We start from the raw sequence: 25,844 nt of genomic DNA, 5'->3' as shown, positions 1-25,844 counted from the left end.
CATGAAGCCCTGGGTTCAATTCCCCAGCACCACATATATAGAAAATGACCAGAAGTGGCGCTGTGGCTCAAGTGGCATAGTGCTAGCCTTGAGCAAAATGCCAGGGACAGTGCTCAGGCCCAGAGTCCAAGCCCCAGGACTGGCAAAAAAAAAAAAAAAAAAAAAAATTCAGCCTAGTAGCCAGGGGCTCACACATAGAATCCTAGATACTCAAGAGGATGAGATCTCAGGATCACAGTTCAAAGCCAGCCTAGGCAGTAAAGTTGATGAGATTCTTAGTTCCAATTAAACTAACCACCAAAAAGCCAGAAATGGAGTGGTGGTTCAAGTGGTAGAGCATTAGGCTTGAGTGAAAAAGCTAAAGGACAGTACCTACTTTTTCTGTTCAAGTTTCAGTAGCAGCACAAAACCTAGTGGCTCAGACTTATAATTCTAATTACCCAGGAGGCTAAAATCTAAGGATACTGGTTCAAAACCAGCTCAGGTAAGAAAGTCTGTGAGAATCTGATCTCCAATTAACTACCAAAAAAAAAAAAAGTTGAAAGTGGAGCTTTGGCTCAAGTGGTACAGTGCTAGCCTTCAACAAAAAAGCTCAAGGACAGCACTCAGGCCCTGAGTTCAAGCCGCCCCAGGACTTCTACATAAAAAAATTAATATAATTTAGGATTAAGATAAAGCTTCTAACTTTTTTGTTGGTCATAGGGCTTGAACTCAGGACCTAGGCACTGTCCTTGAGCTTTTACACTGAAGGCTAGCTACCCCTCTACCACTTTGAGCCACAGCACCACTTCTAGTTTTCTGTTGGTTAGTTGGAGATAAGAGTCTCGTGGACTTTCCTGCCTGGGTTGGCTTTCATCTGTGATCCTCATATCTCAGCTTCCTGAGTAGCTAGGATTACAGGTGTGAGCCACTGGTACCTGGCATCACTGTGTGTGTGTGTGTGTGTGTGTGTGTGTGTGTGTGTGTGTATGTGTGTGTATGTGTTTCACTATTATTAGTTTAAGTGATACCCTAAGGACCAAATATGTTCTCAGAGGCAAATTAATGAAAACCAGAAGGCTGGATATTTTCCCATCACATTAGTTATTTAGCTAAAGCATAATTCTTAGTCCCTGGGGTAGTTTGCTTTGCTAGAAAGAGAATGGTAGAACAAGGCTAGGTGGGATTCATTTGCTAAGCCTATGTACCATCTAGCCAGAATCTAAATACCTATGTTTTATGGCAAGTTCTACATGTATCAAGGGAATCACTTAAAGACAGGGGAATAAAGTACTGGTTATGGGCTCTTCCTCCCTCTATTTTCCTGGTTAGGTAACCATACAGGATAACATCTTGTTCATTTTTGCAAAAGGAGGCTGGAGAGATCCTCTCAAACAGCATGCCAGCTGCAAATCTCTCATCTGACTGCTAGAAAATCTGGTGACTCATACGATTTTTCAGCAGCCAGTGATAATGATATGACATTTTCAGCATTTACCAATCTAAGAGTCATGATACAAATATAGCTCACTCTGGGCAACAACAGGCACCCTAGAGATAGTTAGTAGAGACTAAATGAGATGGAAAGTATCAATTTGACGAGCTTGATGGCTAAGATAATCAATAGCCCCCAAATAAAGTATTGTGACTAAGAAATTTATTTTAAACTTCCATTAACATTCGAATGGAAGTATTGGGGGGGGGGATGGCTGTAACTAAAGTAGAGTGCCTGCTTAGCATGTGCAAGGCCCTGGGTTAAACCCCCTAGAATGATGCTATTCTTTTATTTATTTATTTATTTATTTTTTTGCCAGTCCTGGGCCTTGGACTCACGGCCTGGCTTCTTTTTGCTCAAGGCTAACACTCTGCCACTTGAGCCACATACCACTTCTGGCCATTTTCTGTATATGTGGTGCTGGGGAATTGAACCCAGGGCTTCATGTATACGAGGCAAGCACTCTTGCTACTAGGCCATATTCCCAGCCCCATGCTCCTGTTCTTGATACTTGATGTTTTCTTTTTTAGTCAAATTATCTAGTTTTCTTTCTGTTTCTTTCTTTCTTTTATTTTTGGGGGGTGGTACTGGCTTGCCTTCTCTCTGTGGATACTTCACTAGAGCAGTGTAGAAGGTTTTTTTTTTTGTTTCCCAGCAATGGGGACTGGATCCAGGGCCTTCGTGCATGCAAAGCAACTGCTCTACCACTGAGACTGAGCTACATCTCCAACCCACATGAGACTTCCTTGAAGTACTGTGCTGTTGTTTGCCTGGTTATCTTCTCTTACCTTTGGAACTGGAATCCCAACAATTTTGCAGGTGAAGGTGACTGGGGAGCTTTCTGTAACCCGGAAGTGCTTGAGCCTTTTATCAAAGATGGGAGCAATGCACTTGCCGGTGGGGATCTCATCGTGCTGGATTTCGTCATCTGACTCATCCACAGGCGTACGTTCCAAGCGAAACTCGATCTCATTCATCAGCCTTTGTTCAAAGCTTGAAATTTTGTACTCCTACCAACATGATAAATATGTTTTAAACTGTTATTTCTATGGTAAGGAAAAATGTGGCCATTAATGTCATTGACATTAATGGGGCAATTTAAAAAGATTCATATGTTAGATTTACACCATGAAATCTCAGTAAACCAGGCACATTCCATTTCTACTTGCTCACCCTGGAACACTAGAAGAAGAAATGTGAGTGTTTTTCCACTCTAATCCCAAACTGCCTTAGTGACTCCTGATTCCTCGCTCTGAGCATAGAGTCCTAATAGTATTCTGTAGGGAACAGAATAAAGATGGAATATTATTTCTGTAATGACTATAGTGTTCATTTGCATACGGAGAACTGCTTGCCTAGAGCAGAGGGTTATTGTGGTAAAGCTGTTTTGCCCTTCACCCAGATGCAAGACTGTATCTCCAACTTCCTGTCTGTACTAGACATTTTGATACTTGAGGAAAATCTCTTTCATTCTCCTTCCTAGCCAGGCCCCATTGGCTCATGACTATCATCCTAGCTACTCAGGAGGCTAAGGTCTGAGAATCCAAGTTTGAAGCCAACCCAGGAAGAAAAGTCCACAAGACTCTTATCTTCAATTAACCACCAAGAAAGCAAAAGCAGAACTGTGGCTCAAGTGGTAGAGACCCAGCCTAGACTAAAAATGCTAAGGAAGAGTACCTAGGTCCTGAGTTAAAGCCCCAGTACCGGCACAAAAAGTAAAATAAAACAAAATCTCATTGTACCAGTTCTTTCTTTCTCTCTTATACTGGGGGTCAGTGGGGTTGAACTCAGGGCCTTGAACTTGCTAGGCAGGTGCTCTAATACTAGAGCTACTTTGCCAACTCCCCCCCCCTTTTTTTTTCTGTTTATGTGGTGCTGAGGAATCGAACCCAGAGCTTCATGCATGCTAGGAAAGCACTCTACTGCTAAGCCACATTCCCAGCCCCTCCTTCTCTTTCTCTAGTAACATCTTATCACTCTCCTCTACTGGCTCGTAGCACTCTGTTCTTGGGAATCCCATCAAATCGGACAGCTTCAGACATCTTTCTTGTGCTGAGACCTTCCAAGTCCATCTCTCCAAGCTTGGCTGTCCCTAAATTCCAGAGTCATACCCAATGATAGTGCTTGTTGGACCCTGAGCACTTAGCATGGTCCTAATAATGTGCACTTGACATCTGTCCTCAGAGGTGCTTCTTGTCTGCCAGGCCTCATCTCATGAAGCAGTAGAACCATTCATTTAGTTGGTTAGGGGGAAAGCAGAATTCCTCTTAGTGTCTATGGTGAAACCACATTCTTAAAAATTCCTAATCTGTAACTTTTGGAAAACACAATAAAAAGGAATAATTAAAAAATAAAAGTTAAAAAGCAGGCCGAATTATTTAATTTGTAGGTATAGGATTTTCCTGTCAACTAGCCTGGAAAGTGCCTTAATGGTTACTCTCCATTTCTATACTTATCTCAAGGTGACAGCTTGCAGTCTGGCACAGATCCTGGGGACACACTTTAAGTGCACCAAATTAAACCCTAAATCTAGGATTATCCTGGATTCCTTTCACTCGCTCTCCCTGCCATATCCTGTCTGTCAAGCTTAACTGTCACCTTTCCAAAGCAGTGTGCCCAGGCCACTTCATCTGCAGCAACTCCATACTCAAATTCTCTACATAGTGCTAGTATTAGTTATTGTAATTTCTTACAGTACTTACTTTTTTTTTTTTTGCCAGTCCTGGAGCTTGAACTCAGGGCCTCAGCCCTGTTCCTGGCTTCCTTTTGCTCAAGGCTAGCACTCTATCACTTGGGCCACAGTGCCACTTTGGGCTTTCTCTGTTTATATGATGTTGAGGAATTGAACCCAGGGCTTCATGGACACCAGGCAAGCACTCTACTACTAAGCCACACTCCCAGCCCCGAGTACCTACTTTTAAAATTAAACTTTTATTTATTTATTTTGTGTGTGTGTGTGTGTGTGTGTGTGTGCCAGAACTGGAGCTTGAACTCAGGCCTGGGTGCTATCCCTGAGCTTTTTTGCTCAAGGCTAGTGCTCAACTATGTGAGCCACAGCTCCATGTCTTGCTTTATGGTGGTTACTGTAGACAAAAGTCTCATGGACTTTCCTACTTGGACTTGCTTTGAATTGCAGTCCTCAGATCTCAGCCTCCCGAGTAGCTAGGATTACAAATATAACCATTGGTACCTGGCTAAACTTTAATTAATTAATTTAATTTTTATTGTTACAGTTACACAAATCAGGTAAAGAATACATTTTTTGGATAACATCACCTCTTTCCTTGCTTTCTTCCAATTTTTCCCTCCCTTCCCCACCCACAAGTTATATAGTTTATTTTCAACATCATGTCTAGTAAGTACCACTGCTGCATTTGTTCACCCTTTGTCCCTCCATTTCTGTGCCCCCACCCTTCCAAAGACAAATAAACAAACAAGAAAAAAAGAAAATAAAACAAAACCAGCAACAAAGGAAAAACTCTTGTTTCTATTTCCTGGAGTTCATTTTGATAAATATTACTTTGTATGGTTAGAGGCATATAGGCATTGTGCCTTTATGTTCTCTAAGAATATCCTTCCTTGGTCTCACTGTGCGTGAGTGCCTAGTAAAACTATTTTTTGAGATGAAGTCTCACTATGTAGACCAGGCTGGACTTGAACTCATGATTCTTTTGCCTCTGCCTCCCTTATGCCAGAATTACAGGTGGTATCATTGTGTGTTTGTGTGTGTGTGTGTGTGTGTGTGTGTGTGTGTTGGTATTGGAGCTTGAACCCCAGCCCTCACACCCTCACATGGCTATTTTTTGCTCAAGGCTAGTGTTGTGCTAATTGAACCATACCTCTACTTCTGGCTTTTCGGTGGCTAATTGGAGTTAAATGTTTCACTGATTTTTCTACTCACACAGGCTTTGAACCAAGATCCTCAAATATCAGCCTCTGTGATCCACCAGTATCCAACTACACTTAGTATCTTAAAATTAAACTTAATCATGGATATGTACGTATAGGGAAAAGATAGACTATATGGGGTTCAGGAATACCCACTGTCCTGGAGTGCCTACTGGGGGGCCCAGTGCAGACAAGGAGAGACAGCTGTATTCTCTATTCTAGGTAAACACACTTAAACTGAATTAATTGTTGGGGTAATCAACAGTTGCAGATCCACATGGATGAGTTTCCACCAGCCAAGTTGTAGCATTAATCTCACTGACATCTGATGAGGTAAGTATTCATGGCCTGAATTAATCAAAATTATATTCTTTATACTGGATGCTGGTGACTTGTACCTGTAACTCCCACTATTTAGCTATTCAGGACACTGAAATCATATTTTGTATGAGTATCATTTTAAAGCCAGCCTAGGTACAATAACTAGAAAAAATAGCCAGGCTGGAGGCATGACTCAAGTGGTAGAGTGCCAGCCCAGAAAGCTTGAGCCCAGAAAGCTGACTTGAAGCTCCAGTGCATAGACACACACACACACACACACACACACACACACACACACACACACACCTTCCAGTAAAATTGCATCATCTTACCTGCTGGTTTGATCTGACATCATTGAAACTCATTTTCTTCCCCAAGTCTAGAATCACTGCATTCTTAGTTTCACGAATGTAGTCATCACTCACTGGTAGAGGAGACTTGGTATTCTTCTTCATTAGTCCCTGGGATGGCCTGGAAAATAAATCACACCCCACACACCCAGGAAAAATACGAATTAGAATATTAAAGCTTAGAAAAATTAGAGTGCTTAAATTCACAGTTCAATACTCACTTATAGGATTAAGCCTTGAATTTGCCTCTGTGTGTGTGTGTGTGTGTGTGTGTGCCATTACTGAAGGTTTTTTTTTTTTTTTGGCCAGTCCTGGGGCTTGGACTCAGGGCCTAAGCACTGTCCCTGGCTTCTTTTTGCTCAAGGCTAGCACTCTGCCACTTGAGCCACAGCGCCACTTCTGGCCGTTTTCTGTATATATGTGGTGCTGAGGAATTGAACCCAGGGCCTCATGTATGCGAGGCAAGCACTCTTGCCACTAGGCCACATCCCCAGCCCCGCCATTACTGAAGTTTGAACTCAGGGCCTGAACTCTGTTCCTAGGCTTTTTTCGCTTAAGGGTAGCACTCTACCAGCTTGAACCACAGCTCTATTTTTGTGGTGGTTAAGGAAATAAGAGGCTCATGGACTTTCCTGCCTGGGCTGGCTTCAAACCATGATCCTCAGGTCTTAGCCCCCTGAGAAGCTAGAATTACAGATGTAAAACACAAGTACCCAACTTGCAGAAGTCTTTAATTAAAATTATTTGAAAATATTTAAGGACTGGGAATGTGGCTTAGTGGTAGAGTGTTTGCCTAGTATGAATGAAACCCTGAGTTCGATTCTTCAGTAACACATAAACAGAAAAGGCTAGAATTGGTGCTGTGGCTCAAGTGGCAGAGTGCAGCCTTGAGCAAAAGCAGCTCAGGGACAGTGGACAGTGCCCAGGCCCTGAGTTCAAGCCCTAGGACTGGCAAAAAATAAAAAATAAAAGTTGATCATGCCCTTTGTTCTAAGGTGTTCAACAACCATTTGGTGCCTCAGAAATAGAATTTTCTAAGAATCCATTTAGCAGGAGTTGTGTCCCAGACCAAGCTATTCTATGCCAATGCCCCTGGCAACCCGCAGCTCCTATGTGAGATCTGAACACTTACACAGATGGCGCACTTTTAGGCAGTCCCATAGCATTGGTGGGTGGGATGGCTGGGAGAGAAGGTAGCACGGAACTGAGGAAAGCCACTGGGTTCTGAATCCGGCCGGTAGGAGAAACAGGTGTTGGGGACACACACTGGGGCTGAAACTGGTTTGCGCTGGGGATGGAAAACGAGAGCGATGGCGGTGCTGGCTCTGCTGGGCCTGGACCAAGTGGCTGGTTTTGGATGGAACCTCCACCTGGAGATTTTGTTTGCACGGAAGGGTTGGGCGCTAAGGGGCTTTCTTTGCACACTGTCCTCTGAACTGTTTGAGGAGCGCTGGTCAGGGTGAACACCGGAGAGCTGGATGGGGACCCAGGAGTCGTGGTGGCGCTGGCCGAGGGAAAGAAGTGCCTGGGCCGGGCCAAGCTGAAAGTCTGTGCGGCAGGGGCCTTGGCCTGCTTGCTGGAGGCGGCCGTGGAGTTCAGCACGCTCCCCTGGAAGGGAAACTCTTTGGGCGATGCAGGACATGGGTTTTGCAGTTGCTGCTGTTCCAGCAAGACTTGGTTGTGAAGCTGCTGTAATTGACTGGAGTCACTGCACACAAAACAAGATTTGGGTTTAATTTCAGGTCAGCCTGGGTGACACAGGGAGATCTTGCCTCACACCCCTTCCTCCCCCCAACATCAAACCAAAATGACAGCTGGTCATGCTTGCTTCCTATGACCAGAGAATCTCTGAAATTAGATTTAGACCCAGGCTTTCTTCCTATAGATTTATCAACTCTCTCCCCTTTTGTTAAAGTATTTCCCTTTTCGTAGACAGACACTGGTAGCTCATGTCTGTAATTCTGGCTACTCAGGAGGCTGAGATTTTTCCCATTTTGCCACTTTTAACACATAGGCTCTGCAGATAGACAAGACTTAGGTCCTCATCCTGGTTCAATCATTCATTCTCTGTGTGGTATTGAGTAATGTAGAGGCTTTTCTGTCCCTGATTCCCTCATAAGTAAAATAGCAGTAAGTACAGGAGCTGGTGGCTTACTACCCAGGAGGCTAAGATCTGAGGATTGGGTTTTGAGGCCAGCCCAGGCAGAAAAGCCATAAGACTCTTCAATTAATCATCAAAAAGCCAGAGGTGGAGCTATAGCTCAAGTAGTAGAGCACAAGCCTTGAGTAGAAAAAGCTAAACAAGAACCTGAATTTAAGATCTAGGACCAGCATTAAAGACACACAGACACAGACACAGACACACACACACACACATACACACACAAACACACACACACAAAACAAAGAGAGGGTGGGGCTTACAGCCTCTGTTGATTACTCATTTTAATTTTTACTTACAGTTTGGGTTTGGCCAGAATGGGCGGGGGCTCTTTGATTGGTGAGGAAGGCTCTGAGATTTTTGTTGCTTGCCCATTGAGCCTTTCTGGGAAAGAGTCAGGCCTGCTCAGGTTGGCTGTAGCCACGCCTCCCCCTGAGGATGCTTCACTTTCTTTGTCATCTTCAGGCAGATTGAAGTGCACACGGAGCCCAATCCTTGAGCTGGACCGGGGCTCATTATGGTTCACCAAGACGCCTTCAAGTTTGGGTCTGGGGGGTTGTTCCACAGAAGGAGGCTCTGGGTTGGGCGGGGATGGCTGTTGCTCAATAGCAGCCAGGTTGGTGGTGGAGTTGGCTGAGTGAAGAGCCCCATTGTTACTTAGGTCTTCATTTCCTGAAAAAGCAAGAACAAGATCTAAATTCTCTTTCAGAAAGAATTTTAAAACTTTATATAGGGCCAGAGAGCTGAGCATGATGGTGCATGTCTATAATCCCAGCTATGAGGAAGGCAGAGATGGAAGGACCACGATTCAAGAACCAATCTGGGCAAAAATATTATAGACAATCTTTCTCAAAAAAGAAAAAAAAAAGGGCTGGGAATATGGCCTGTGGTAAAGTGCTTGCCTCATATACATGAAACCCTGGGTTCGATTCCTCAGCACCATATAAACAGAAAAAGCCGGAAATGGCGCTGTGGCTCAAGTGGCAGAGTGCTAGCCTTGAGCAAAAAGAAGCCAGGGACAGTGTTCAGGCCCTGAATTCAAGTCCCCTAACCACCAAAAAGAAATTTTAAAAAATGTACTTACTTATTGTCAAAGTGATATACAGAGGGGTTACAGTTTCATATGTAAGGCAGTGAGTACATTTCTTGTTCAACTTGTTACCTCCACCCTCATTTTTCCAAAAAGAAAAATTTAAAAACCCAAAACAGGGTTGGGAATATGGCCTAGTGGCAAGAGTGCTCGCTTTGTATACACAAAGCCCTGAGTTAGATTCCTCAGCATCACATATATAGAAAGTGGCTAGAAGTAGCACTGTGGCTCAAGTGGCAGAGTGCTAGCCTTGAGCAGAAAGAAACCAGGGACAGTGCTAAGGCCCTGAGTTCAGGGCCCAGGACTGGCCAACATAAATAAATAAATAAATAAATACCCAAAACAAACAAAAAATAAACGGCATGTGATGGTAAACACCTGTAATACCAGGTACTAGAGAAGCAGAGGAAGTTGGATCATAATCCAAGGCTGGCCTGGGCAAAAGTGCATGACCCTGTCTAAAAATAACTAAACCCAAAAACTAAAAGCCAAAAGCTGTAAGAACGGCTCAAGTGGTAGAATGCTTGCCTAGCAACAAGTCCCTGAATTCAAACCTCAGTCCTGCCAGGAGGTGTGTCCTTAGAAAGTAGAATGAATACCAGGAAGCTGAAACATGGTTTTTCAGGGGTGGGGGTGGGGTGGAAGGCAACAGAAGGGGCACATGAAAGGAGGGAGGTAAGGTGGGAAACACAGTCATTATATTCAATGCACACTATGTAAAAACTGTTGCTTGAGGATAGGGATGGGATGGAAAAAATGAGGGAGAAGGATGGATCAAGACGCATTTATACACATAACCTGATTTCTGACTTTGAAACCTCGTTGTACAACAATTTAATGATTTTTTCAAAAAAGAAAGTAAAAAGGTAACTGAAGTGGTTATGGACCTAAGTACAGTAAGAAATTTTAAGCTGCACATTGTAGCATCGTGCTTTGTATTTGCAACATAACATCCTATTTCCTAATAATCCCAATTTTTTGTTGAAAATGAATTATACAGTAGGTGAGAGATGGGAGGGAAAAACTGGGAGAAAATGAGGGAAGGGGTGACATTGTCCAGGAAGATATGTACTCATTTACCTGTTCTTATTAATTATGACTCTCTGTCCATCACCTTTATAATAACAATTAAATAATTCCAATCTTTTTTGGTTCATTTGTGAAGCAGTAAGAAAGGACAATACAAACTGGATGCTGAAAGGGTCCAAACGGTTTTAACACGGAAGGAGGCCTCACCTCTCACATCCAGCTGTGCGATGCTCGACACGGTGCCGTATTTGTTGCTTGCTGTACATGTGAAACACCCAGAATCTTCTGCAAACACCTCAGCAATGACCAAAGTACAGATCTCCTCTAGATGCCAGGAAAACAGAATGGCTACTGACTTAATCGTGAGAATGGAGCAATGGAATTTATTGCTATCTGATAATGATTCTATCAAAGTCAATGTAAGAAGTTAACTTTATCAGTTCTTGGAAAACAATTGGTTCAAACAACTCTTTGATCCAATTGACTAGTCAGCAGGCTAAAAGAGTCAAAGGGTATAGAATCAACAATACCATGAAGACAGACTGAATAATGACAGGGGATTTTATAAAAATGTTACATATACCAATATTCTTTTTTGTTAGTGTGGGGCTTGAACTTGGAGCCTGGGTGCTGTTCCTGAACTCTTTTGTTCAAGCCTAGTGCTCTATCACTTTGTGTTACAGCACCACCTCCAGTTTTTTGGTGGTTAATTAGAGGTAAGTGTCTCATGGACTTTCTTGCCCAGGCTGGCTTTGAACTGTAATCCACAAATTTCAGCCTCTGAGTAGCTAGGATGACAGGCGTGAGCCACCAGCAGCTGACTTTATCTCTTATTTTTATGTTATCAGTCTAGACAACAAACATAGAACTAACAATTTACTGCTATCTGATAATGATTCTAAATAATCATTCTAAAAAAACTCATGAAAACAAAGTAGAGGTCAAAGGAAAAGGAGGTATGTGTATGAAATAAAATAAGACATTTTCTAAATCCAGGTCTCTCGTTTCCACAGGACAGTATTTTTTGGTGGTACTGGGATTTGAACTCAAGGCCTTTAGTGCTAGGTTTCTCATTATTTCCCTTGAGAAAATTCACAAAGAGATATTTTTATTTAATTAATTTATTTATTTGCCAGTCCTGTGCCTGGCTTCTTTTTGCTCAAGCCTAGCCCTTTGCCAATTGAGCCACAGTGCCACTTCTGGCCATTTTCTATATATGTGGTGCTGGGGAATTGCACCCAGGGCTTCATGTATACGAGGCAAGCACTCTTGCCACTAGGCCATATTCCCAGCCCCACAAAGAGATAGTTTTAAACCAAGGCCCCCATTTTGAATTGGAAAAATAATAATTGGCAATTAATATTTTGCCTCAGTAACAGTAATTAGCTAATGGAGTTAATGGAGATTCTGGGTGAAAGTAGTAACATGGTTTCCACCTTCATCACTCTACGATGATTCTTATGGATTTCTTCATAATAGGAACCTCTGTGAATGTCTATAGAGATGATTTCCAGAGAAAACAGTGTATTTATGGCCTTACTTTATTCGAGCTATACATTCCTTAACAACTAATGAAGAGGAGGAGGCAAGAAAGCAGCACAAATCTCCAGTTATTACTAGTAGCCCTGAAATTAAAAACCAAGTTATAAAAACACTGTTCTAGTAGGAAAAGCCTGTCTCAGTGCTTCATCATAGGTCAGCTAATGTAACTAGACTTCCTGTAGAAGAACTGTGGAGGGCCATGCTAGAGAGCACTGATTACTGTATTCCTTGCGAGAATGAGACTACTTCTATCTTCACTTATGCACAAAGGTCCAGAGTAGAGCTATGCAACACAAATGCTTTTCTATCCAGTTGTTAGAAGAGTGTATTTTGTGTGTATATGCCAGTCCTGGGCCTTATACTCAGGGCTTAGGCACTGTCTCTGAGTTTTTTTTGGCTCAAGGCTGGCACTCTATCACTTGAGCAACACCTCCACTCCTGGCTTTTTTGGTAGTTAATGGGAGATAAGAATCTCATGGACTTTGTTGTCTGGGCTGGTTTTGAACCGTGATCCTCATATCTCAGCCACTTGAGTAGCTAGGATTACAAAGGTAAGTCACCAATGCCAAGCTTAGAAAATGGAATTCTAGTAACAAAAACTTCAAACCATTGTCCTCACCCAGGCTTTTTTTTTTTTTTTTGGCCAGTCCTGGGGCTTGGACTCAGGGCTTGAGCACTGTCCCTGGCTTCTTCTTGCTCAAGGCTAGCACTCTGCCACTTGAGGCACAGCGCCACTTCTGGCCATTTTCTGTATATGTGGTGCTGGGGAATCGAACCCAGGGCCTCATGTATACGAGGCAAGCACTCTTGCCACTAGGCCATATCCCCAGCCCCACAACACCCAGGCTTTTCAGAGTAGTCATAGAGAAGACATGCAGACATTTATATGCTGCTTGTCTTTAGAGACTTGTAATTCTGAGTTGTGGGAACTGCATGTACTCTCCTTTCTATCTATGGCAGCATCTTCAAAATAAATAACAAATACAGTAATAAACCTAAGAATTGTATAGACATTTAACCAAATCTCTGCAAATATCAAAGTCCAACCTGCAAAATTTGAGATACATGACTGGGAATATGGCCTAGTGGTAGAATGCTTTGCCTCGTATACATGAAGCCCTGGGTTCAATTCCTCAGCACCACATATATAGAAAAAGCCAGAAGTGATGTTGTGGCTCAAGTGGTAGAGTGCTAGCCTTGAGCAAAAAGAAGCCAGGGACAGTGCTCAGGCCCTGAGTCCAAGCCCCAGGATGGGCAAAAAAAAAAAAATAATAATAAAATAAATAAATAAATAAATAAAATTGAGACACATAGGACCTTTGGACCTGCAATTGCAAATAAATTGGCCTTGTGGAAATGACTCTGCCCACTGGGGAAGGCATAAAGGGAAAGCCAGGACAGAGGGAAAGTATTTCTGTGAGACACACCTCAATAATCAAGAATTCATTGTTCATATCAGGTCTGCCCAGGTTCCCACCTTCTTTTTGACCTACAATAATATTTACAGCTCATTTGAATTTTTTTTCTAAAACTTTATTTTAGCTCTTTCTTGATGCTAGTATAATTTCAATATGTTTTCTTACATACACACAGGATCACTTAGAACATGTTAATAAATTAAAATTGAGATAATCTTTACCTGGCTCTGCCATGGATCGAGGTTCTAAAAGGAAAAAAACAACAACAAGATTCTGAGTATTTATTTGCCTGAGAAGTTTCCTATAGAATGTCGCAGCCCTGCTCATGGCCAATTTCCATAATTAGGGGTGATGTGATAAAGTTAATCTGTCAACATGATCTAAACACCAATGAGCTCAAGAAAGGCACAGAAGGGCATCAAGAATGCAATTAAACTAGAGAGGGTGGCTCATGTTTTTAATCCTGGTTCCTTGAGATCAAGAAGATCAGGGTTCAAAATCAGCCTAGGCAAAAAGTTCACAAGACTCTAGTCATCCCAGCACACCTATCATCCCAGCTATGCAAGAAGCATAAAAAGAGAAGATCATTGTCCAGGTCATTCTCAGGAAAAGAAACAACAACACATGAGGTCTTACCTGAAAAATAACTTAAACAAAAAGGACTGGGAGTATAATTCAAGTGGCAGAGTACCTACTTAGCAAGGACAAGGTCCTAAGTTCAAACCCCATACTGCTCCCACCCCCCACATGCAGTAAAATGTTGTTGCTGCACACCGGGGTCCATGAGTTAGCTGGAATTCAGAAACCACTTTCTCTTACTGGTAATCATTCAGTCCTACCTGAAAGAATGAGTATAAAAACCAGATGCTGGTGGCTCATGCCTGTAATCCTAGCTACTCAGGAGGCTGAGATCTGAGGACTGCAGCTCAAAGCCAGCCTGGACAGGAAAATCTGTGACACTCTTATCTCCAATGAACCATCACAAAATCAGCATTGTGGTTCAAAGTGGTAGAGTGCTAGCCTTGAGAGAAAGAGCTCAAGGACAGCACCCAGGCCTTGAGTTCCAGCCCCGTGACCACCACCAACAACAACAACAAAAAGAAAAAAAAAAGGGAAGGAAGGAAGGAAGGAAAGAAGGACAATGCTTATAGAGACAGAAATATTTCATGGCTTTGGGTCTTCATGTCCTAATAACATGTAGATTATACCTTCTACTATGTGGTTTCTAAGATCATAATCCTCTCGATAGGGAATATAATTTGTGTTGTTTCTGGCATTACTCAGAGCCTTATGCTTAGCTAGGGAAGCACTCTACCACTTGAGCCACAGCGCCACTTCCAGCTTTTTCTATATATGTGGTGCTGGGGAATTGAAACCTGGGCTTCATTTACACGAGATGAGCACTTTACCACTAGGCCATATTCCCAGCCCCCAAGATTAGATTCTTGAGAATAGGTTCTTTATCTTAAAATTATTTGGCATGAGTCAAAGTTCTCACCATGGTACTGAATCCATGTGTTTAAGGCATGCCCACTGAATCATCGACACAGAACTATTAAGGAGTTCTACATAAAACTAGTAAGGTTTTGTTGTTGTTGTTGTTGCCAGGTGCCTATGGCATATGACTGTAATCGTAGCTACTCAAGAAACTGAAGCAGAGATCTGAAGGTCATGGTTTGAAGCTAGCCTGAGCAGGAAAGTCCATGAGACTTATCTCTAGCCACTTAAAAGGTAGAAGTGGAACTATGGCTCAAGTGCTAGAGTGCTAGCTTTGAGCAAAAAGCTCAAGGACAGTGCCCAGGCCCTGAGTTCAAGCTGCAGGACTAGTACAAAAAAAAAATTTTTTTTTGTCTCAGCAAGGCACAGAAGGGTGTGCCATCAGCCAAAAATCTGGCAAGCAAGCACCCAGAAATGCTATTTTCCTCTACAAATGATATTCAGAATGTATTATTATTGCTGCTATTGCTGCTCAAACCTGACAGTAATTCTGACACTGATTTAGGTGTTATTATATTGTCACAGGAAGAAGCAAATAAACAAGAAATCAAATAACTCATTAGAAAAAAAGTCTAAGTATGTGAGATGATGCATATGTTAATTATCTCAATTCAGCTATTCTACAATGTAGACAGACATTTCAAAACATCATGCTGGCAGGATTCTTTTTTTTTTTTTTTTCCAGTCCTGGGGCTTGGACTCAGGGCCTGAGCACTGTCCCTGGCTTCTTTTTTGCTCAAGGCTGGCACTCTACCTCTTGAGCCACAGTGCCACTTCTGGCCTTTTCTGTTTATGTGGTGCTGAGGAATCGAACCCAGGGCTTCATGCATGCTAGGCAAGCACTCTACCACTAAGCCATATTCCCAGCCCAGTAGGGTTCTTTTTTACTTTCTTTTTCCAGTGCTGAGGATTGAACCTAGGGCTTTATGCATGCTAGGCAAGAATTCTACCACCGAACTACCTCCCCAGTCAAAATATGTACAAGATAAATCACATAATTTTTATTAGCTAAAAAAGCGGAGTGTAACATTTCCCTGGTTGAAGCATATAATAATTTTTGTGTATTCTTTTCAGCTTTTGCCTTTTTTTTTCTTTTTCTTTCAAGGGGCTTCAGCTCGGGGCCTTTGTGCTGCTCCTGAGCTCTTTCACTCAAGGCTAGCACTACAACTTGGAGCCACAGCACCATTTCCTATGTATTCTTTTCTCTGTCAAGAGAAAAATTAAATAAGAAGAAGGTTGGGTGTCACAACTGCATTTCTATCTACTCAGGAGGCTGAGATCTGAGGATCACAGTTCAAAGAGAGCCAAGGGAAGGAAAATATATGAGACTCTTATTTCCAATTAACTACCAAAAAAGGTAGCAGTGGAGCTGTGTCTCAAGTGGTAGAGCACTAGCCTTGAGCAAAAATATTCAGGAACAGTGCCCAGACCCTGAGGTGAAGCACCAGGACTGACACAGAAATAAATAAGTAAGTAAAAAATAACAGAAACAAACAAATCAGGACTAATTAAAACTAATGGCTATTCATTACAGAAAAACTGAAAAACACTAATTATGAATGCTAATAATAAAGAAAATCATTAAAATTTTGTTATGTTAATATGCACTGAAAAATAGTTTATAATAGTAAATATTTGTGGACATTTTACATATTCAAGAGTGGGAGGTTAAATAAATATGAAATTGATATTACTGATTTTTTGGATTTTGAGAGAGTTTTGCTATGTAACCTAGGCTGGCCTGGAACTCATGATCCTCCTGTCTCAGCCTCCCGATTGCTGGGACTCCAGGAGTGTGCCACCATACTTGGCTTATTGACTTTTTGTTTTGTTTTGTGCCAGTCCTGGGGTTTAAATGCAAGGCCTAGATGTTGTTCTAGAGCTTTTGGCTCAAGGCTAATGCTCTACCACTTGAGCCACAGCTCCATTTCTGGGTTTCTGATGGTTAATTGTAGATAAGAGTCTTCTGCCTTGGCTGGCTTTGAACTGAGATCTTCATATCAAAGCCCCCTGAGTAGCTAGGATTACAGGTGTGATCCATCAGCACCCAGCTTATTGACTTATTTTTAAGTGTAAGAGAAGTCTGTACTAACATGGAAAAATGTCAATGATGTTTTGAGTAAAAAACCCAAAAGGCTCTCCAACAATTAATATAACTTATTTTTTTAAAACAAGAATATGCATGGACATATTTTTGAAGAATACAAAATAATACTAATAGATTTTTTGTTTGGGAGTATGACTATCAGTGATTTTATTTTAGCTTTTGACTATTTTTGACTGTAGAAACTTATAAAAATAATTATGTAAGCAATTTCTATAGATAAATGATCATAAAAACAGTTTGAAAGTATCTACTTACTTTTCTGTAAAATCCTAAAATCTGGAGAATCTTCTATCAGGGTCCCTTCTCTATACCACTCGACTTTAGGGGATGGAGCTCCTTTTATTCTGCATTCAAAGACAACCAGCTGACCCTCGGAAGCAGACAAATTCTGTAGCATCTAGAATGAGCAGACATGGTTAGAACCAAAGCATAGACATTGCTGGCATTCAGTCCTAGTGCTTGAATTTTACACACAGATACTATCTCTTCCATCCTTGGGTGTTCTCAAACCTTCTACACCTCTGGTAGCTTCAATGCTATGGCTATACATGGAGTCCATTTGTGAATAGACTCCTCTGGCCCTCATAAAGCTCTTTTCCTCCTTTGTTTTCTTCTTTTACCTCCACTGCAGTACTAAGTAAAGTTATTACTAAATGCTATGCAATGCATTTTGAGTTGAGTAGCTACTTTTTAGTAAAGTAGAGCTGTGGCAAAAAGTGATAGAGCGCCAGCCTTGCACGAAAAAGCTAAGGGACAGTGTCCAGGCCCCAAGTTCAAGCGCTAATAATAGCACAAAAACAAACAATTTGGCACATACATACACAACCTCTTCCCCCAATGCTCCCCCCGCAAACATAGTCACATATGGTGTATTTCCGGTGCCCAGTTATGTTTTGTTGTTGTTGTTGGTGGTGGTGGTGGTAGTGGTGGTGTTTGCTTTTGTGAGGGTTTGCTTTGTTGTTTTTTGTGTCCTATCATTAGGTCTTGAACTCCTGGCCTCATGCCCTTATTAAAATTTTTCTGCTCATGGCTTGAGCCATGCTTCCACTTCCCACTTGCAATTTTTACATATCTTTCCTAGGCAACTTATAATATTTTGTGCATGTCCCTAACTCATTTATAGCATTTGTCTAAGGAATTTTGGGGCAAGGATAACCATGGGTTTTATAGTGGGTTTTATACATAAGCCTTAGAGGCATATGTAAGTTGGTAATGTGAACACCAGGGGGCGCTGTAGTTCAATGTCAGTGTTCGTTCTTTTGAGAGGACCCAGATTTGTTTGCTGAAAGTAATCCAAGATGGAAATAGCACTCTAATTTCTGAATTAATAAAAGGATATTTTCTAAACATCGTCAAGTGACAAGGATGGAAATCCAGAAGCATACACGGATTTTGGGTGCTCGTGATAAGTAGGTAGCTATGGCCTCTGCTCCCATCCTGGAGCAAATTTTAAACTTGAATGACAGTCATCTCCCTGAAATTCATACATGAGGGAGCTTTTGTTTTGTTTGTTTTTCTGAAGATACAGAGTTTCCTTTTTGTTAGGCAACCTTCTACCACGTTAGCTATATCTTCAGTCTTTTTGGAATTGTTTTTCATGTAGGGTCTTGTGCTTTTACCTGACCAGTCTCAGACTGTGATCAGTGGCTTAGATTACAGATATATGAACCACTGCACATGGACCCAAAATGGAATTTTTATTCCTTTTTAAGGCAAACAAATTCGAAAATCAAATTACTATCTCCAGTTAATCTGGAAAGGGCAGAAGGGGCTGAATAAATGAAGTATGGCACATTTATAAACAGATACAAGCAGATTATGCCATATAGATCAATGTGTTTTCTAATGTGGTTTGCAGTCCAGTCATATATATCACCTAATTTTCAAGTCAAAATACTCAGGATACTGCAGCATAAGGACTAGGCCTACTCATGTCTACAATAGGAGATGAAAGTTCATCCTAATGTGAATCAATATTCAGTAAAAGACATGTCCAGGGTCATTTTACAAGCCCCTTACAAGTGGTAGAAAAAGTTGTTGAATTAGACATTGGTGACTCACACCTGTGACCTTAGAGTAGATTGCTCAGGAGACTGAGATCAAGGTTCAAAGCCAGCCTGGGCAGAAAAGTCCATGAGATTCTTATCTCTAATGAATCAGTAAAAAGCTGGTAGTGGAGCTGTAGCTCAAGTGGGTAGAGTGCCAGCCATGAATGAAAAAGCCAAGTAAGAGCATTAAGGCCCCAAGACCTGGTACACACACACACACACACACACACACACACACACACACACACACACACACACAGTTGAAAGCCATTAATTATAAGGATGATAATAGGTGTTGCTCCTGAAAACTGCTTTTCTGTCAAGTCTAATAAGAAGGAGATGGCTCAAATCTCTACACATCCAAGTCCCATCAGTGACATCATTTAGTCATAGCATAAGTGATGCTAGTTCATCATAGCAGTAGGTCTTAGGCTGTTCCTAATGGAATGAAGATATAGTTTGGATATGGATAAAGTATGTTGCCCTAAATGTTCACATGTAAGGTTGATTTACAGAACAATGATGTTTAGAGCTTGTAGAACTACTAAGAGGTAGGGCCTAATAGGAGGTCATTACTGGCTAGCTCCATCCCTCACTCTGTATTTTGCCATGTTCACTCTCTCTTTCTCTTTCTCTCTCCTCCCTGTTCTCTCTCTTCTTTCCTCTCTCTCTGTTTCTTATTTATTCCCACTACTGTGTTGCCATTCTTCATGAAGTCTTCATCAAAGCTAAACTGCTTCCAAGGCCATACCCTTGAAATTCCAAAACTACAAGCTAAACAGACTTTTTGTCCCTTCAAAGCATCTAACCTCAGGTGTTCTGTTATAGTAACTAACAGAAAAGAGACAAATATACATGATGTGTATAGACTTGATTATATTCATCTCAATTTCATTAAAGACCAATGAAACAGTCTCCAAGTGGCAAAGATTAAGTTAATGTTTAGTAGGAATTACAGATCTGGACTAAAAGTCACTATTACCAAAGGTCCTCAATCTCCTGAGCTAAAACAGTGTCCAAAGTACAAATTCATGTTTATGTGTCATCACATTAACATATAAGAGGATGCTCTTTCATAGGCTGGTTTGACAACACAGTTTAAGAAACATGTCTTGGGGCTAGGAATATGGCCTAGTAGCAAGAGTGCTTGACTCCTATACATGAAGCCCTGGGTTCAATTCCCCAGCACCAAATATATAGAAAATGGCCAGAAGTGGTGCTGTGTCTCAAGTGGCAGAGTGCTAGCCTTGAGCAGAAAGAAGCCAGGGACAGTGCTCAGATCCTGAGTTTAAGGCCCAGGACTGGCAAAAAACAAACAAAAAACAACAATTAAAAAAAACACCATGTCTTTCATTGGATTTATTTTCCCTAAAGATACTTGGAGCTACAAAGAGTTCTTTCTCAGCTGAAATGGAAGTCTTTAGCCCCAAATAAATATTACTAGGTAACTGCTTTGTGCTAAGCAATGTGTCAGGTGCTATAAATGTGAGCAGAGCCTGGAGCCAATGGCTCACGCCTGTAATCCTAGCTACCTCAGGAGGCTGAGATTTGAGGATCTCCATTCCAAGTCAGCCCAGTCAGGAAAAGTCTTAAGACTCTTATCTCCAATTAACCATCAAAGGGGGCTGGGAATATGGCCTAGTGGCAAGAGTGCTTGCCTTGTTTACATGAAGCCCTGGGTTCAATTCTCCAGCACCGCATATATAGAAAACAGCCAGAAGTGGCGCTGTGGCTCAAGTGGCAGAGTCCTAGCCTTGAGAAAAAAGATCCCAAGGACAGTGCTCAGGCCCTGAGTCCAGGCCCAGGACTGGCAAAACAAACAAAAACAAAAATCCAATTAACCATCAAAAAGAAATTAAAAAATCCAGAAATGGAGCTGTGGCTCAAGTGGTAGAGTGCCAGACTTTGAGAGATAGTATCTACTCCCTGGGTTCAAGTCCTTATACCAACACAAAAAAATTAACTAAATAAATAAGACAAAAATAAATATGAGTTCCTGCTTAGTAGACCTTTGCCCCCACAAATGTGATCCAAGGACATCCTTGAGAAAGAACATTGACCTTATTGGTTAAAAAATGTCAGCTACAAGGTTCAATTTGTCATTCTGTTTTTTAAACTCAGTTGATCTTTTTGTACCTTGGGACGTTATGCAAACAAATGTGTCCAGTACTTTTGGCTAGAGTGGATTCGGAGCAGTTTTACTGACAAAGAACAGATTGAAAGTTTAGCATTCACTGTCACAGATGCTTTGGAATGGATGGGTTGGGAGTGGGGCCCTTGAAATCTTTACAAATGTGGATCCAGCTATTAGACCATTTATTTCGTTTTCTGCCTCTGCGTTTATATCATGAAATGCTCTTCAATACTCTCTTCCCCTGCCCCCTTGCACTCTTCAAATTACTGCTGAAGCAGCTGGAGGCAGGGCTGCTGAAGCCTTGAAAGTTGGCCAGAGCAGCTGTTGGTACGTGGGGGCAGTGTTAGGAGCGAGATTCTAATTTGATCATCTCCCTCCCTCGACCCCTCCCTCTACAGTCAAGAAGTGTGAGTGCTGTTGCACTAGAAGAGGAGTGAAAGCAGCAGGATGGGAACGGTAGTTGATCTCAGTCCACAGAGAGCACTGAACAGCCCAGTAGGAAGCTGGGTGGTGCAGTGGTGCACTCCAGTGATGAAGATCAGGCGCACCTCACTCCAAGGGCATTGGGCCCCAGAGGATAAAAACTTATCTGAAAAATAACTAAAGAAAAAAGGCCTCCAAGTATGGGACAGGTGGTAGAATACTTGCCTGTCAAGCATAAGGTCCAGAGTTTAATCCCCAAATCAGCACAAAACAAACAAACAAACAAGTACCATAAAGCAATACCATAGCAGCGCAATACCATACCAGCTCTGTAACTCAGTGGTTAAGGACTTGTCAGGTGCGCTGGAGCCTTGGGTTCAATCCCCAGCATAGTAAGCAAACAAAACATGTAGGACATGTAAGACTATGGATTCCCATAGTCTTCAGCTTTTGCTGGACAATTCTTCTTTTCATTTTAACCTTCCTTAAAAAGAATATAAGCTGGGTCCTAGTATATCATGCCTGTAATCCTAACTTCTCAGGAGGCTGAGATCTGAAGATCGAGGTTCAAGGCCAGTCCAGGCAAGCACTCTTGCTCCCAGCCCGTGATGGTTAATTTGAAATAAAAGTCTTAGAGGGCTGGGAATATGGCCTAGTGGCAAAAGTACTTGCCTCGAACACATGAAGCCCTGGGTTCAATTCCCTAGCACCACATATATAGAAAATGGCCAGAAGTGGCGCTGTGGCTCAAGTGGCAGAGTGCTAGTAGCCTTGAGCAAAGAGAAGCCAGGGATAGTGCTCAGGTCCTGAGTCCAAGCCCAGGACTGGCAAAATAATAATAATAATAATAATAATAATAATAATAATAAATTAACCATCACAAAGGGGGACCTGTGCCTCAAGTGCTAGAGCACTAGCCTTGAAGGAATAAAGCTAAGAGACAGCATCAAGACCCTGAGTTCAAGCCCCAATATGGGCACAAAAAGAAGGCAGAGGGCTGGGCATGTGACTTAGTGGTAGACTGCTTGCCTAGCATGCATAAAGCCCTGGGTTCCTCAGTACCACATAAACAGAAAAAAAAAAAAGCCTGAAGTAGCACTGTAGATCAAGTGGAAGAGTGCTAGTCTTAAGCAAAAGAAGCTCAGGGACAGTGTACAGGCCCTGAGTTCAAGCTCCAGGACTGGCCAAAAATGAAAGAAAAAAGAAGGAAGAGGAGGAGGAGGGGGAAAAGGAGAAGGAGAGGAAGTGGAAGAAAAAGAGAAAGAAGATAAGTATTTATTATTCTAAAAATGTTTAAAAATAAAATGACAGGGGCTGGGGATATAGCCTAGTGGCAAGAGTGCCTGCCTCGGATACACGAGGCCCTAGGTTCGATTCCCCAGCACCACATATACAGAAAACGGCCAGAAGCGGCGCTGTGGCTCAAGTGGCAGAGTGCTAGCCTTGAGCGGGAAGAAGCCAGGGACGGTGCTCGGGCCCTGAGCCCAAGGCCCAGGACTGGCCAAAAAAAAAAAATAAATAAATAAATAAAATGACAAAGGTCACTGGCTCACGCCTGTAATCCTAGCTACTCAGGAGGCTGAGATCTGAGGATCACAGTTCAAAGTCAGCCTGGGCAGCAAAGTCCATGAGAACTCTTATCTCCAATTAACCACCAGAAAAATGGAAGTGGGCACTGTGGCTCAAGTTCTATCCTTGAGCTGAAGAGCTCAGGGACAGTGCCCAGGCCCAAAGTTCAAGCCCCAAGACCAACAAAAAAAAAATAAAGTAAAATGGCTTCTTGCCATAATTGCTAAAGAAATGCTTGTAGGGCAGTGAAGCAAGTGAGTCATGGAGGCTAGAATGCCAGAAGTCCCTAAAGAGGCAGCAGGAATGAGCAGCGCAAACATATGTAAATGATCTGCTAGTGCTCTTGGCCAGGTAACCCTGACATTAGTAGCTGTGACTCAGAAACTTGCTAATGACACTGGCAAAGACTATGACCTCAGTCTTGTCCTGGCTGACGAAAACCCAAATGCAAGCACACCATTGCTGATAAGTCTCTCTGGAATTTGATCCAGAGCCTATCCTAGCACCTTACCCCTGAACAATCTCATCCCATTTATGGAGGCAAAACACATGTCTAGAGGTCAAAGAAATGATCCTTTTCTCATCATGCTTTTAGAGAGCTCATGCTTTTAGACTTTACCTAGCAAATATTATATCTAATGATTGACTTGTTTTCTCTTTTGTTTGTTTGTTTGTTTGTTTTTTGGCCAGTCCTGGGGCTTGGACTCAGGGCCTGAGCACTGTCCCTGGCTTCTTTTTACTCAAAGCTAGCACTCTGCCACTTAAACCACAGCGCCACTTCTGGCCGTTTTCTGTATATGTGGTGCTGGGGAATCGAACCCAGGGCCTCATGTATACGAGGCAGGCACTCTTGCCATTAGGCCATATCCCCAGCCCTTGTTTTCTCTTTTGCATATCGCAAAGGCATATGCATCTGTCAATAACAGCATCTAATTAATCTTGCATTAATCTGTGAAAATTATGGAATAAGCGTTAAAGACTTTTTTTTCCTTTAATTCTCTCCCTCTCTCCTTCCCTCCCTCCCTCCCTCCCTCCCTTCCTCCCTCCCTCCCTTCCTCCCTCCCTCTTTTCCTTCTTTTTTTCAGTGCTGGGGATTGAATCCAGGGCCTCCTGCAAGTGTGTTACAGCAGAGCTACACTCCCAACTCCAGACTTCTTAAACTATTAAAAACAACTTTGAATCTATTACTACCTTTATGAACTTTTAAAGGTGATTGGGAATTGCAGAAAAGTCGACAGCTTTATTTGTGACAAACATAGCTAACATAAGCTGGGTGATACAAGTGCTTTGAACAGAGAGAGGCTAAGATTTAAAACTGAGTGGAGGTAACTTCTCTAAGGTACTCTGTCTAACCTAGGCAGTTGATTTTTATTTTTTTATTTTTTTACCAGTCCTGGGGCTTGAACTCAGGGGCTGAGCACTGTCCCTGGCTTCTTTTTGCTCATAGTTAGCACTCTTCCATTGGAGCCACAGTGCCACTTCTAGCTTTTTCTATATATGTGGTGCTGAGAATCAAACCCAGGGTTTCATGCACGCTAGGCAAGCACTCTACCACTAGGCCACATTCCCAGCCCTAGGCATTTGATTTTTAGGACAGGGAAGGGAGGAGATTTTCCTGGGACTGGATATCAACTATTCCATGATTTGTCTGTCTTTGAAGAGTCATCACTGTCTCTATAGTGTGACAAATGGCTGTAATAAGTGAAAGTAAGAGCACTGATTTCTCTGGCCCTTGTGTTTAAGGCTAGATGACTTAGCAATGACAATAGAGGTGGTAAGAAATCATCCTGTTAGTTATATCATATATTCACACGTATACATGGCCTCCTATAATTTCTCAAAGTCTCTACCCATCAAGTCACCTGTTGCTTTCCTACTTAAAGTTGTTAGGTCCTAGGACTTGAACTCAGGTCCTGGGTACTGTTCTTGAGATTTTTTTGCTCAAGGCTAGCACTCTACCGCTTCAGCCACAGCTTTACTTCTGGGGTGTGTGGTGTGTGTGTGTGTGTGTGTGTGTGTGTGTGTGTGTGTGTGTGTGTGTGTGCGCTTATATGGATATAAGAATCTCACAGACTTTCCTGCCTTGGCTGGCTTCAAACTGTGATCCTCAGATCTCAGCCTCATAGGTAGCTAAGATTACAGGACACGGGCCACTAGCACCTGGTTACCAAAACATATTTGTTAAGAGGATAAAAATATTTTTTTTGGTTCATACAAATAATAAACTGAATCCAGGCATGGATTCTATCATGAGGCCTTCAGAATATGGAAAAATCTATTGTAGCTCCCTTTTGTCACCTTTGAACTTCATGTCTTGGACAACATACACACATAGTCTATGTTAGCAAAGAGAAAGACTCATGGACAATGAAGTAGAAGAACTGGTTTGTAGGCTTAATTCTGCAGCTAACCTGTTCTGTGACTTTGGCTAAATTGTTTAATCTCTCTGTGCCTTCTTTAGTTATTCCATTGGCAGATGAAAGTGCCTGACTGAATTTTCCAGTTCTAAAGATTCTGTGACTCAGCATCACAGGAGCTGATACCAAGGAACAGAAAGAGAAAAGCCCTTTGTCCTTGAATGAGACTTTCTGTTACACTTCCTAAGAACATTTCACTCCATCTCCTTGAGCATAAAGACAGGTGCCTCTGTAAGCAGTCCAAAGAAACCTTTGGAGTAGAAAGTGCTGGAATCTTTCACCTGATTTCTAGAAGTGGTTGTTTAACAATTGTAGGATGGCCACAGAGATCAGTATGGTGAAAGATACTGCTTTTTCATTACAAACATAAATAAAA

The 25,844-nt window shown here is 42.1% G+C and overlaps 1 protein-coding gene across 1 annotated transcript in view; it reads right to left on the bottom strand.

The window, feature by feature from the left end:
- The window catches only part of Mypn (myopalladin), a 76,837-nt gene that overhangs the window by 13,016 nt on the left and 37,977 nt on the right, over positions 1 to 25,844 (bottom strand). The window contains exons 7-13 of the mRNA XM_048338881.1: positions 17,133 to 17,274; positions 13,495 to 13,518; positions 10,521 to 10,637; positions 8,494 to 8,866; positions 7,166 to 7,741; positions 6,016 to 6,154; positions 2,263 to 2,484 (exon numbers count right to left, since the gene is read on the bottom strand). Of these exons, the coding sequence (XP_048194838.1) occupies positions 2,263 to 2,484; positions 6,016 to 6,154; positions 7,166 to 7,741; positions 8,494 to 8,866; positions 10,521 to 10,637; positions 13,495 to 13,518; positions 17,133 to 17,274 (1,593 nt within the window). The remainder of the gene's footprint in view (positions 1 to 2,262; positions 2,485 to 6,015; positions 6,155 to 7,165; positions 7,742 to 8,493; positions 8,867 to 10,520; positions 10,638 to 13,494; positions 13,519 to 17,132; positions 17,275 to 25,844) is intronic.

The sequence above is a fragment of the Perognathus longimembris genome, chromosome 2 (genome assembly GCF_023159225.1).
Source record: "Perognathus longimembris pacificus isolate PPM17 chromosome 2, ASM2315922v1, whole genome shotgun sequence".
Lineage (NCBI taxonomy): Eukaryota > Metazoa > Chordata > Mammalia > Rodentia > Heteromyidae > Perognathus > Perognathus longimembris.
This window is presented reverse-complemented; position numbering and strand designations above follow the sequence as displayed.